At 43.9% G+C, this 12,405-nt stretch overlaps 1 protein-coding gene across 2 annotated transcripts; it reads left to right on the top strand.

Annotated features, from left to right (window-relative positions):
• The first annotated feature begins 290 nt into the window (after window positions 1-290).
• On the top strand, window positions 291-11,678 carry CHAMP1 (chromosome alignment maintaining phosphoprotein 1). Of its 2 annotated transcripts, none has more exons than XM_066545276.1 (2): window positions 291-356; window positions 7,997-11,678. In XM_066545276.1, the coding sequence occupies exon 2, from the start codon at window positions 8,058-8,060 to the stop codon at window positions 10,893-10,895; it is 2,838 nt and encodes a 945-aa protein (XP_066401373.1). In that variant the 5' UTR covers window positions 291-356; window positions 7,997-8,057; the 3' UTR covers window positions 10,896-11,678. The 2 variants fall into 2 exon arrangements, with proteins under 2 accessions (XP_066401373.1, XP_066401374.1); XM_066545277.1 differs by lacking the exon at window positions 291-356 and adding an exon at window positions 909-1,023.
• Window positions 11,679-12,405: the final 727 nt, after the last annotated feature.

Raw genomic sequence — 12,405 nt, 5'->3', positions numbered from 1 at the left:
GCCATGGTCTTGTTGATACGGTGGTGTTTGGTCATAGTCGAGGATCTCAGAGTTCTTTTGCAGCCGACTTTGTGACTTTGTGACTCTGTTTCTGGCATTCTGGAATTCTCTCCGCGCTGGACAAGCCCCCTGTGGGCTCCCAGACAGGCCGGGCCCCCTGGGCGGCAGCGCCCCCTGCCGGCAGGAGCGGAGGGCGGTGCGGCCCGGCCCCGCCCCCGGCCCCGCCCCCGGCCCCGCCGCCGCGGCCGCGGCACGTGACCCGGCCCCGCCTCCCGCCGCCGCCGCCGCCGCCATTGGCGGGGGGAGCCCGGCCCGGCCCCCCCGGCCCGCGCCCGCCGTCCCGGAGGTGCCGAACGGTGAGTGCGGGCGGCCCGTCCCGCTCGCCCCCCGCTCCCGCCGGCCGGGCCCGGCGCGCTCCCCTCCCTCCCCCTGGGCATCGGGCCTGGGCCTTCCCCTTGTCCAGCCCCCGCCGCGCGGGGGGCGGCGGCGGCTGCCGGTGCCGGCGCGGGGGGAACAAAACCGGCGGGGCCGCGCACGGGAGGGAAGAGGGAGAGGGGAGGCGGCGAGAGAAAGCGCCCGGAGGGGCGGGATGAATGGGCGGGCGGCGTGGCCCCCGGCCCCGGGGGTGCGGCCCCCGGGAGGGCCGGGCAGCGGGGAGCCGGCGGCCCCGGGAAAGCCGAGCCCGCAGGCACCCGCTTCCCGCAGGAAAGTTAAAGTGATGCCGGCGGAGCCAGGAGCGGGAGGAGCACGCTGCCGGTCTGCTGTCCTGGGATAGCGAGTTCGGCACGGGACGTGTCCCCGCCGGGACCGGGCCCTTCCCCGGTGACAGAAATAGCTGCCGGGAGCGGCTGCGTCGCACGTGGGAGCAGAGAAGCAGGTGCAGAAGAAACCAGGCTCACTACAGCTCTGGAGAGCGTGTCCTGTGAGGAGCGGCTCAGGGAGCTGGGGTGTTCTGCCTGGAGAGGAGGAGGCTCGCGGGACCTTATCGCTCTCTACAACCACGGGAAAGGAGGGTACAGCCAGGTGGGGATCGGCCTCTCCTCCCAGGCAACAAGTGACAGGACGAGAGGACACAATCTTAAATTGCACCAACAGACGTTTAGATTGGACATTAAGAAGAATTTCTTCACTGTGAAAGTGATTAGACATTGGAATGGGCTGTCGAGAGTGGTGTTGGAGTCACTGTCCCTGGAGGTGTTGAAGGATAGACTGGACGTGGCACTGAGTGCCATGGTCTGCTTGACAAGGTGGTGTTCAGTCATAGGTTGGAGCTCGATCATCTCAGAGGTTTTTTCCAACCTCAATGATTCTATGAATTTTTTGTAAGTAAGGAATATAGAAACTTTGGATTTCACATTTCTCTTCTGTAATCTTCCCTTGAACCCCATACTCTTTCAGAGTACTGTAAATGGAATTCTTAGCATGTTACCAAGTTTCACAGCCTTAATTCGGTTCTTGACTAGATTGCAATGCTCTAGTGGCACTTCATTAGCTCAGGAACAGCACTGCAGCAATAAGGTTTTCGAGGCCATTTTTTGGAAGCTAACTGGAAGTGGAATTGGAACTTGGAGTTAGGAAGCTGTAGAAGCAGTACATGGAATTAATTTCTTCAGTCTTGAATCTGTCAAAGGTACATTGAATTTACTCTGCAATTTAGACTGTTGTTAGATCTTTTATTGAGAACTAATATTGTGTAGGCTTGTCATTCTCTTAACAAAGATTGAAATACTGCGAAATTACTGCACTGGGTGCTTTGTTTTTCTTAAGTCATCTGTATGTGCATCAAGTATTGTCACTTTGTAGATCTCTCCTGACTTGAACCTTTCCTGGAAACATGGAACTTCATAATGCAGCATTTCCTGCCTGGATCTGGTGCCTCCCATGTTCTTAGTGTATCTTACTGTTTCAGTGGCTGGGTCAGAGTGTTTGTGCCTTGTGTAGCAGTGAAATTTTAGAGACCTTGTTCAGCAATTGTTGCTGGTGGAACTTAGCCTCAGTAGACCGGCTGGCAGCTGGGAGTTCAGATGTGAGGTTGTGGTCAGATACTGTGGACACTTGAGGACTAGCAGGAGCATAGGGCTGCCTGTCTTGTTCCTGGTGCCTTGGAAGTGATGCCCTTACCTGCCTAGAGCCTTGTAGAGTGCCTGCTCTGCCCCATTGCGGGGTGTTTGTGTGCAGCTTCCTCTGGGAGCTAAACTTCTCTTTGTCAGTCACAACACAGGGATGTAGCTTCAAGAGAAGCATCATGCTGCCACCAGACTGCCATTCATTTTTTGGCACTGCAAGAACGTGTAATTTTTCCTTTTGCTTAAACCCAGCAAAAGTCTGGATCTGTTCCTTCTAGCAGAGGCAACAATGCTGCTGTATCTCACTTACTCAGATTTCTTTTGCTGGGAGCAAATTTGCCATTGACCCTCCCCACTGACAGAGGGTTATGACTGAGCTGTTTGTCTGGAAGAAACTTCCAAGGCTGTCATTGAGAGGAAGAGTTATAGATTTTTCTGCCACTGAGAACCAAGACAGTCTGATTTTGAACAATGATGTGGCAGACTACTTGTTGCTGTGCTTTGAATTTCTTCATGTAATGTTAAAAGAAATCTAATTTTCTGTGCTCACAGACAGTCTAGATCTTTAGCTTTGAGCCCTTCATTGCTTCCCTCAGTCAGAGTTTATCTTCAGTAGAGGAAAAATGGAAGTATATATTAACTGTTGCAATGCTAAGTGTAGAATGTGTTTATTAAAAATTACCAGATATGATTGGAAGACTTGTAGCTATGAAATTGGAATGGAGTTAAAAAGTAGTGATATCTTGTTTGCTGCCAGAGTCATGTTGTGCCAACAGTTGAATGGATTCCTTCTTATATGTAGATATCTCCTCTGCATTTTTCCTCTTTTCTTCCACTGGGAGGTTTTTGAGAGGTTGTAGGAAGTATGGCTTAATCTTAAGTAGGATCCTTGTGAAGACATCAGGAGGTCTCTCCTCTCTGTGCATTAGCTTAGGATGCTCCTATTGCTCAGTTTAACATGAACTCAGCAGAAACTTCTGATGCTGTTTGACTCCACTCTGTGGCTGCCTTGCAGTACTCATAACCAATTTTTGGTTGAATTTGTGGTTATCTCGCTGCCTCTGATTTCCTGGATACTTCTTCTTTCTGCCAAATCATGACTTTAGCCTCCTGGCTGCTAAGAACAAATCAAGAAAAGCAGTGATGGTTGTTCTTTTCTCAGGTGGATACATGCCCTCATTACCAATCCTTTCCCCATGCTGTTTTTCTGTTGTTCCTCTGGTGGAGGAGATTATGGCCAGAACTGCAATGTGGGGGACAGGAACTGGTGTAAGGATCTTCAGCATCTCTGTGGAGAGAGGAGAGAGTTGGTGGTAGGAACCTCTGTATGTAGGTTCTAAACATGCCTGGAAGAAGAGGGGTTGGGAGAGGTGGCTGATGGAGCAGCAATAAGGACTGGTGGTCCCACTGCTGAGATTTGTGTCTCTTGAGGCAGCTTTAAACTGAGTGATGGACATTGATCTGTGTCACTTGAAGTCAGCTAAGAGCTGAGTTGGTACTGATGCTGTTACTGTGCTTGACATTGAGGATATAGCGAGCTTTTAGCCAGAAGCACTTACCTGTTCAGGTAGATTTCAGTGGGAAATGTCATGTCTTAGGAAGACTCTGAATGAGTCCTGGCTGCCCTTAAGTTAAAATTTAGTATTGCAAGCCCCAGAATCTTAGTTGAATCACAGTATTTTGTCTTGCAGGCAAGATGTGGATGCAGAACAGGCATAAATGCTGGGCTTCAGGCTTCTGCTGCAGTTGTAGTGTGTTCTGTTTGGCTGCATGTATCTGTTTTCTCAGTGTTGCAGCCATGGAAAGTGAGAAAAGTAGGAGGGAATGTAGAAAGAGCAATTAAGGAATGTGTTGTGCTTTGTAGTGTTACAGTAGCATGCAGCACAGGCTGTTATAGCCACTGCTGCACTGCACATCCTGTTACCTGAGAGCTCAAATAGGGGAATGCTCAGGTGTCCTTTTTACAAAACAGTTATGGCCTGGCAGAGTGTTCAACTAAACAAAGTGGCCTGGGGCCTGCACAGCAGTTATTTGTACTTGCAGAGGTGGCAGCTTCTTTGTCCTCCTAGGAGTATTCAAGAAGTCCTGAGAGATACTCCAGTGACCATCTGTCTTCTGCTTTGTTTAATGGAGAAGCTGATGCTCATGACAATTTGATCTTTGTCCTGAAATTCATACTTTTCCTCAAAGAGCTTCAGAGGACTAGAATGATGTTGTGATTTAGTACTTGCAGTGCACTCTGCAGTGCTCATGGAGCACCCTGACAAAATCACACCATTTATTTAATAAAACCTTTTTATGGGTTTGATTTGCAGCAGCACAGAGCCAGTTCCCTTTAATGTCTGTAATAATGCATTTACACAGAGGGAGCATGGTCCATCTCCCTCAGTGTTGCCAAAAGGATGCTGCTGAGCACAGGTTACATCACAGTTCATGCAGAACCAAGGCCATGGGAGCCTGGTTACTGAATATATAGTTTCTAGGCTGGCTGGCTCTGCTGCTGTGGGACTCTTTTAGAAAACAGTGACATGTTGTTCCTTGCACTTTCACCCAACTAGGCAAGCCAGGATCCAGTGCAGAACAAGTTCTGATGCAGGAGCTGATGACAAAGAGCAGTGTGAAGCAGAGTCATCTGTGTGAGAAACCTGAGTACAGAGGAGGACAGCAACCAAAACCATGTAGAGACAGTGGCACTGGAGCTCAGTATTGAGAAGGAATCTGGAGGGATTGACAGGAAAATCTTTCAAACTAGCTATTTAGATCTGTGCTAAGTGAACCAGCAACATCTCAGAGTTTATTCTTCCAGAAGTGTTGCAACAAATTTAAATGGACGAGTTGAGTTAGTAGGGGCTCAGTGCTGTTTGTTACTGATCTCAGTAACTATTCTAAAACTAGATTTACTATTCCATGGGCTTGCAGCCTAAGGTGCTGCAATAACCAAGAGTTGTCTTGCTCAGTAGGGTGCCTCAATTAAGTAGAGATTTCAGCAGAAGAGGCAGTTCAGTGACTGCCAGGTACAGTGAGTTGAATTACAAAACTAAGAATGGTGAGTGATGGCAATGTGAGACAAAGTGCCCTCAGCTCTTTAATGTTATTTCTTACGCAAAAGGCTTGACTGTCAAGACTTTTGGATGTCTGGATTGTGCCTGTAACTTCTTTGGTTCCAAAATAATCTCATGGTCAAAAAAGCTTAGCATCAATGTGGACAATTTGTGGAATTTGGGAATCACTGACTTTTTCTAACTGTTGTATTTGGAAAGAAAGTGGGAATTTTCATCATAAAGTAAGATAGAACTGAATAAAAGAAGAGGATGGGGAGGTGGGGTGAAGGGTATTTCAGTGAATAACAAAAACTGCAGCAACTGCAACAAGGTGACATGTGAAGAGCTGGGAAATTATGAAGAGAATAGAAGAGATTGTCTGGTAAACTTTGTTATAAACTGTGATAAATTCAAATTAGAAAAGCCCTTTTTTGGTTTTCTGTGAAAAGAAAATGGGTAATTCAGGATTACAACCAATTTTGGAATTCACAAATTCCCTTTCAAGTCTAAAAACGTGATTACTGCAGTACGTCTTCATTATCCTAATTATGTTCTGCTGTGATTTGATTAAAAAAAACCGAAAACCTTTTTATTTCACTCATATCAGCAATTCAGAAATTTTTGCTTTCAAATTTAAATTTTCCTTTTCTCTCATTGTCCTGAGTCCTGCAAACAAAATATAAACTGTAGTTCATAAAGATTTGAAAGTCTTATAGAGTACTAAGACATGATGTGCTGTGGGTTTTTACAATTGGCAAGTTATTTTCTGTTGAAGAGATACAGCCCACTGAGCACTGCTGTCATCTTTGTTTTGTTTTCATCTTTTACAGACATAAAAAATTTGTTATAAGATGTTGGGAAGTGTTTTGGGTCAACGCAGAATGTGGTGTGGGCTACAGTTTGGGGTGTCTTTTGTATGGCTGCCAGCAGTGCTGGGAAACTGCAGCTTATACCCCAAAGACCCTTCCACTTCAGTGTCTGTGGAGCAGAGTAATTCTCATTTGTAGCTAGGCTGTGGTCGGATGCTGTTCATTTGCCTCATGGTTGTAAAGCAGGTTCCTTCTTAAAGCTCCATATGTGGTTCCACTGTGCTTCCCAATTGGAAATCTACCTGTTCCTGTGGCTTAATGTGATGTGTGTATGCACAGTGCACACAAAGGAGTTGTTCCATAAGCAGCTGAGCTAGTGAACCTGTATTTCTTAGGGATTTGTGCCCTCCTGCTCCTCATCCAATCCTTCTTTCCTGGTTTTTTGCTGTATCCATCTCATCCTTTAGCAGCACTGCTAATTTGCTTTCATTCTGTCTCTACCCCAAGCCCAAAGCAACTCACTGCTGTAGTATTTTGAATTCCTTCCCGTTTTCCTTAATTAAAGCTGAATCAGATACTGCTTGCTCTGAATGTTTCAAGACTTTTTGTGGAGAGGCTAAACAGAAGAAGTTGCTGCTAAGTGACATATTCTGCCTCAGTGGAGGCATTGCTTGCATTCTCTAGTTGCCGATTTTCATGAAAGGTGTAGAAATGCAAAGTAAGGCTGGATTGCTTTGTCCAGTTTGATTGGCATTGACTGTAGGGCAATGTGTTTGTATAAGCCTCATTTCCATAAGAAACCAGGGGAAAAATGCTTTAGGAATAAATTAAGAAAACTTGCTTTGAATGCATATTTTTAGACTTGTTAGTTTTATATATATTTAGACAGGTAAAATTAATGTTAAAATTAAACAACAATTTTGAGCATTTTGAAGCAGTGTGTTTTACAACACCCCACCCCAAATTAAGCTGATAGCTTAGCATGATTAATCATGTAACAACTATTTAATTTCAACCTACAAGGAAGAAGTGTGCTCATTTCACTTAAATGTCCTTTTTACCTTCCACTTTATGTCAGTATAACTTGCAGACTATGGCTAGACTTGGTTTTCTGCTTATTGCAGGAGCTAATCTGGTTAAATTCTTTTGGAAATAGGGGAATCTAACCAAATCATTAAAAGCTATTTACATGGGGGGGGGGGTTGGTTGGTTTTTGGGATTTTTTTATTGTTGTTGTTATTTTGTGGTTTTTTAAGTCTTGTAAAAAACATTAATTTTGAGAAATTTCCATCTTTGGGGTGAGGAAAACAATGTTCTGGATACAGTGGACTGTTAACTACCAACTGGAAAAAAACCCTGCTGTTTTTCTTAAATAGTATTTTTGTTGTTATTGGGGCAACAGATGAAATAATAGAACAGGAAAAGTCCTTTTCATAATAGATGAAGTTTTTATGATCAGTGTTATTTTTTATCATATAATTAGTGAAAGGAAGCCAGTATTTAACAGATGTAAACAGCCTAGGCTTTAGACTGCTGTTTTCTTGAATTTTAGTTTGGTCTTTGTCAAAAACGGATGATTTGTTTTGAAATTTAATAGTGAAGATGCATTTTTTAAATGGCCTTATCTCGGTGGCATTGTTTCAAGTACTTTCCAAAGTACTTTTTGGTTTCAGTTTACATATATAATGTAAATAATACAATGTCATTAAAAGCACATCAAATATGGGAAGAGAAGATAATGGAGAAAACAAGTCACATTTATCAAGTGAAATTCAAACTTTGCTCTTCATCACCTGGGTTTTTTTTATCATTTGCTTCCAGTTTTTTTACATAGATAGGAAGGCCTATTGTTAAATATAAGCTTTATTTTTTTCAAGTTCACTGATGCAAAATGACTTTCAGGAGTTGGTGACACTTATGTTTGGATTTCTCTATGAAGTAGTCAGTACCTGTGCAAAATTTATGCTTTCTAAAAAGGGAGTGGGGGTGAGCAGGGAAAAGCACATGTGGTTATTTAGGAGTGACAGAGTTGAAATTAACATGAAAGAATAACTATACAGATCTTTTTCCTTTATTGCAGGAACTGAAAAATCCTCTTTAAAAGGTGCACTGCTGTGGAAACTGTTACTGCCTATAGAAAAATGGACATGTTGCAGATACTACGTAAAACCACAGAGCGCTTGGAATGTGACTACTGCAGCTTCAGGGGAACTGACTATGAAAACATACAAATTCATATGGGTACTGTTCACCCAGAGTATTGTGATGAAATGGATGCTGCTGGCTTGGGCAAACTTATATTTTATCAAAAAAGTGCAAAACTGTTTCACTGCCATAAATGTTTCTTTACCAGCAAGATGTATTGCAACGTATATTATCACATCAAAGCACAGCATGCAGCACCTGAGAAATGGAATGAAGAGCAGAAAGAGCAACAGGTAGAAGGAGATTCAGATTCATCCAAGAAAAGTGTCACGTTGGAGCCACAGAAACCTACCCTTTCCCCTGAGTCAGGCAAACCTGCCCTTTCTCCTGAACTCCCCAAATCAGAACCTGTTGTTTCCCCCAAGCTTCAGAAATCTTCTGTGTCTCCAGAGCCCCAGAAGTCTGCTCAGGTGGCTTCCCCAGAGCCAGAGAAGTCAGTCCAGACTGTGTCCCCAGATCCAGAAAAGTCAGCCCAGGCCACATCTCCCGATCCAGAGAAGTTAGCCTCATCTGTGTCTCCTGACCCACAGAAGCCATCTCCTGCTGTGTCTCCTGACCCACAGAAGCCATCTCCTGTCGTGTCTCCTGACCCACAGAAGCCATCTCCTGCTGTATCCCCCGACCCACAGAAGCCAGCCCCGGCCGTGTCGCCAGAGCCCCGTCGGCACTCCCCAGCAACGTCTCCAGAGCCCCGCCGGCATTCCCCCGCCATATCACCTGAGCCCCGGCGCCATTCTCCTGCTGTGTCTCCAGAGCCCCGCAGATACTCCCCAGCTGTGTCACCAGAGCCAAAGAAACCTCCTCCAGCAGCGTCCCCTGAGCCACGGAGGTACACCCCAGCCGTGTCTCCTGAGCCACGCAGGCATCCCTCCCAAATGCGCCGGCCCGCTTCTGCTTCTTCTCCTGAGAGCCGGAGGCCGGCTTCTGCGGTTTCACCGGAGTCATGGAGACCTGGTCCAACTGTTTCCCCTGAGCCCTGGAGGGCTTCACCTCATGAAGTGCCGAAGTCTTCCACAGTTTCTCCCTGGGCTTCAAAGCCTGCCATGTCGGTGTCCGTAGAATCCCGGAGGTCTGCCCCTGAGTCCCGAAGGCCTGGTTCGGTTGTGTTGCCAGAACCTAGGAGGCTCGTTTCTGATTCGTGTAAGTCTACGTCCTTTTCTGAATCCCAGAAGTCTACTCTTGTTTCTTCTGAGCCCTGGAAACCCATCTCATCTGTTTACCCTGAAGGCTGGAAGCCTGTTCTGTCCCCTGACACATGGAAGCATTCTCCCCCTGTTTCTCCTGAGCTTCGAAAGTCCAGTCACACTGTTTCCTCTGACTCTTGGAAGCCTTCTTTCTTTCCTGAGGTCCGTAAGCCTGGTGTTTCAGTATCTCCTGAATCCTGGAAACTCTCTGAGTCACGGAAATCAATGTATTTTTCTGAAACTCAGAAATCCACCTCTGCTGCTTCATCTGAGATTCAGAAACGAGCTCATTTCACTGAGCCTCGGAAAAGAGTGTTGTTCCCAGAGACTCGTAAATCTAATCCTACTGCTTCTACTGATGTCCAGAAACGTGCTGTCTTTTCTGAGCCCCAGAATCAGACATCTACTTCTGCTGTTTCTACTGAAGGTCAAAAACAAGCTCTGTGTTCTGAAGCCCAAAAATCTGCTCTTGTTTCTTCTGAAGTCCAGAAGCATGCCCTGTTTTCTGAAGCCCAAAAACTCACTTCCATTTCCTCTGAAGTTCAGGAGTCTACTTCCTTTCTAGAGTCTCAGAAATCCACATCTCCTGAAGTTCAGAAACATGGTCTCTTTACTGAGTCCCAGAAACCTACTCCTGTTTCTCCCGAGACACTCAAGCAAGCTGTTTTCACAGACTGCCAGAAATCTGCTGTTTCCCCTGATGTTCAAAAGCATGCTGTATTTTCTGAGATGCAGAAGCCTGCTGCTGCTCTATCCTCTGATGTCCAGAGACATGCTGAAACTACTGTACCTTCTGAAATCCAGAAGAACATCCTGTTTTCCGAGCCTCACAAGTCTGCTTCGGGCTTTTTCTCTGAGCCCCAAACACCTAGTGAGTCTGGTGAGAGTGACTTTCTCTCTCACAGTTTAGATGATCAGAAACCACTGGATGATTTATTCTCACAGGATGAACAGTCAATATTAGCCAAAGAATCACCTGAACACATGTTATATTCATGCCCAAAAAAGAAACCCAAGAAGGAAAACCAGGAGAACTCAGATTCTGAACTAAATAGCAGTGAGTGTGGAAAACCAGTGGTGGACTCAATGGAGATAAAGGAACAAGAATCCAACAGTGACCAAGAGCAGTATGATATGGAGTCATCTGATTACAGCAAAGAGAGCAAAATGGATGCAACTACTCCTACGCAGCCACAGTGTGTGCTTCAGTTTACTGAAGAGAAAGAGGCTTTCATCTCTGAGGAAGAAATAGCAAAATACATGAAGCGTGGCAAGGGAAAGTATTACTGCAAAATTTGTTGCTGTCGTGCAATGAAAAAAGGTGCTGTCTTGCACCATTTAGTTAACAAGCATAATGTTCAAAGCCCATACAAATGTAAAATATGTGGCAAAGCTTTTCTCTTGGAGTCTCTTCTTAAAAATCATGTTGCTGCTCATGGTCAAAGTCTGTTGAAGTGTCCCCGTTGTAATTTTGAATCAAATTTTCCCCGAGGCTTTAAGAAACATTTAACCCATTGCCAAAGCCGTCATAGTGATGATACACCTAAAAAACACTTGGACAGCCTTGAACCACTTGAAGAACAAATTTAATCTGTTTTTTTTTTTTCCCTTGTGCTAGAAAAGCTGAATTTACGAAGTGTTCAAAAGTGTTACTGTATGTTAACCGAGTAGTTTAGCTGATCTGACAAGTCAGAAGATGCATGGTTTATTGTACTATGTTTAACTTGTCTTATAGCTGTATTACTGAAAAGATTTACTTTTAAAAGTAATTTTAAATGCGTGTTCATGTCTTTGTATTACCCATCAGTAGAGTCATATTTTATTTTTCAGATGTACTATGTTTTTGAAACCAAAATGGATACAAATTAGTTTTGTAAAGATTTGTAAAACATATAGGCAATTAAGGACTGGAGTGGCAAGCAATCTGTATTTTCCTGTGAAGACAACTTCTTTTTTCACATTTGTTAAATGTTGTATTTTTAAAAATGTTTTTATCAAGTTCTCAAATCAAAAATTCTCACTAAATTGAATGTGAATGAGCAAGAATATGAGGAACTACCAATATTCCTGGAATAATTCTGCCCTGAGGTAATTGAGTGTATAGACATTTGCTGGAAATTTATTGCACTCAGTTCTCTGACTTGTCTCAGATTTAGAAGCATCAAGGTACTTATTTTGTGATTCTGTATTTTGGCCATGTTTTAATCATTTACTAATATACATTAAATTGATAGATTAACGTCAGACTATGTATAGCTCAACACTTTCTCTTGATGATCCAGATGTTTGTAATGTCAGACAACCCCTAAATTTCCTGTATTTGGTGAAATGTTATGCTTTAATGTTTTAACAATAAAAAGAAACCCAACCTGGTGCTGGCCATAATTTTTTTTGTTCAAGTCAAGAACAAAACCTTTGTATTCAGCGTAGTATCTTTTAAGTATCTTTGGCAACAAGAGATGAAAAATTACCTAGGAGGTCTGCTTTGGAAGCTTCAACTTGGCAGTCATCAGCCTCAGTCATCACTCAGCAAGGTTAGTCTAAATTTCCCATCTCTTTCAGAAGAACGTGTCAGATGTAAATGTAAAAAAAGGAAAACAAGAATTTATGCACTGTTATTTAGGATGCTGGCTTTGGTGTGATCTGTATATTATTTGTTAAAAACACATAAGTACTTTATAATTCAGAAGGAATGTAGATTTTATGTGGAGGCAGCAGAAGGAAGAAGGAGTTCCTCTCCAGCTGAATTATGCTTAGACAAGCTGTTTTAAGTATGTGTTTAGGATATGAAGGTGTTAGTGTTAAATTAATAATAAAAAAGTCTCCAAGTGTAATCTCCAACCAAAGAGCTTCAGATTGGTTTGATTGAAGCTGTATTTTTATCTTTGTTGTCTTTCATGAGGATTTCTGTAAGGAAGGGCAAAGATATTTAAAGCTCTACCCTCAGGTGACTTCTTAGTGCTGTTTATTAAGTGAAAGAGTTGCCTTCCTACCATGTCTGTATGTTCAAATGCATTGTGTGATTTACTATGTATGTTCTGTGGCTCCAGTTCAGTGTAGAAAGAGTGGCATTAGCTAAAAGCCAGTGAAAGTGACTCAT

This window comes from Molothrus aeneus, chromosome 2 (genome assembly GCF_037042795.1).
Source record: "Molothrus aeneus isolate 106 chromosome 2, BPBGC_Maene_1.0, whole genome shotgun sequence".
Lineage (NCBI taxonomy): Eukaryota > Metazoa > Chordata > Aves > Passeriformes > Icteridae > Molothrus > Molothrus aeneus.
Note: the sequence above shows the minus strand (reverse complement) of the source record. Positions and strands in the feature narration are given on the sequence as shown.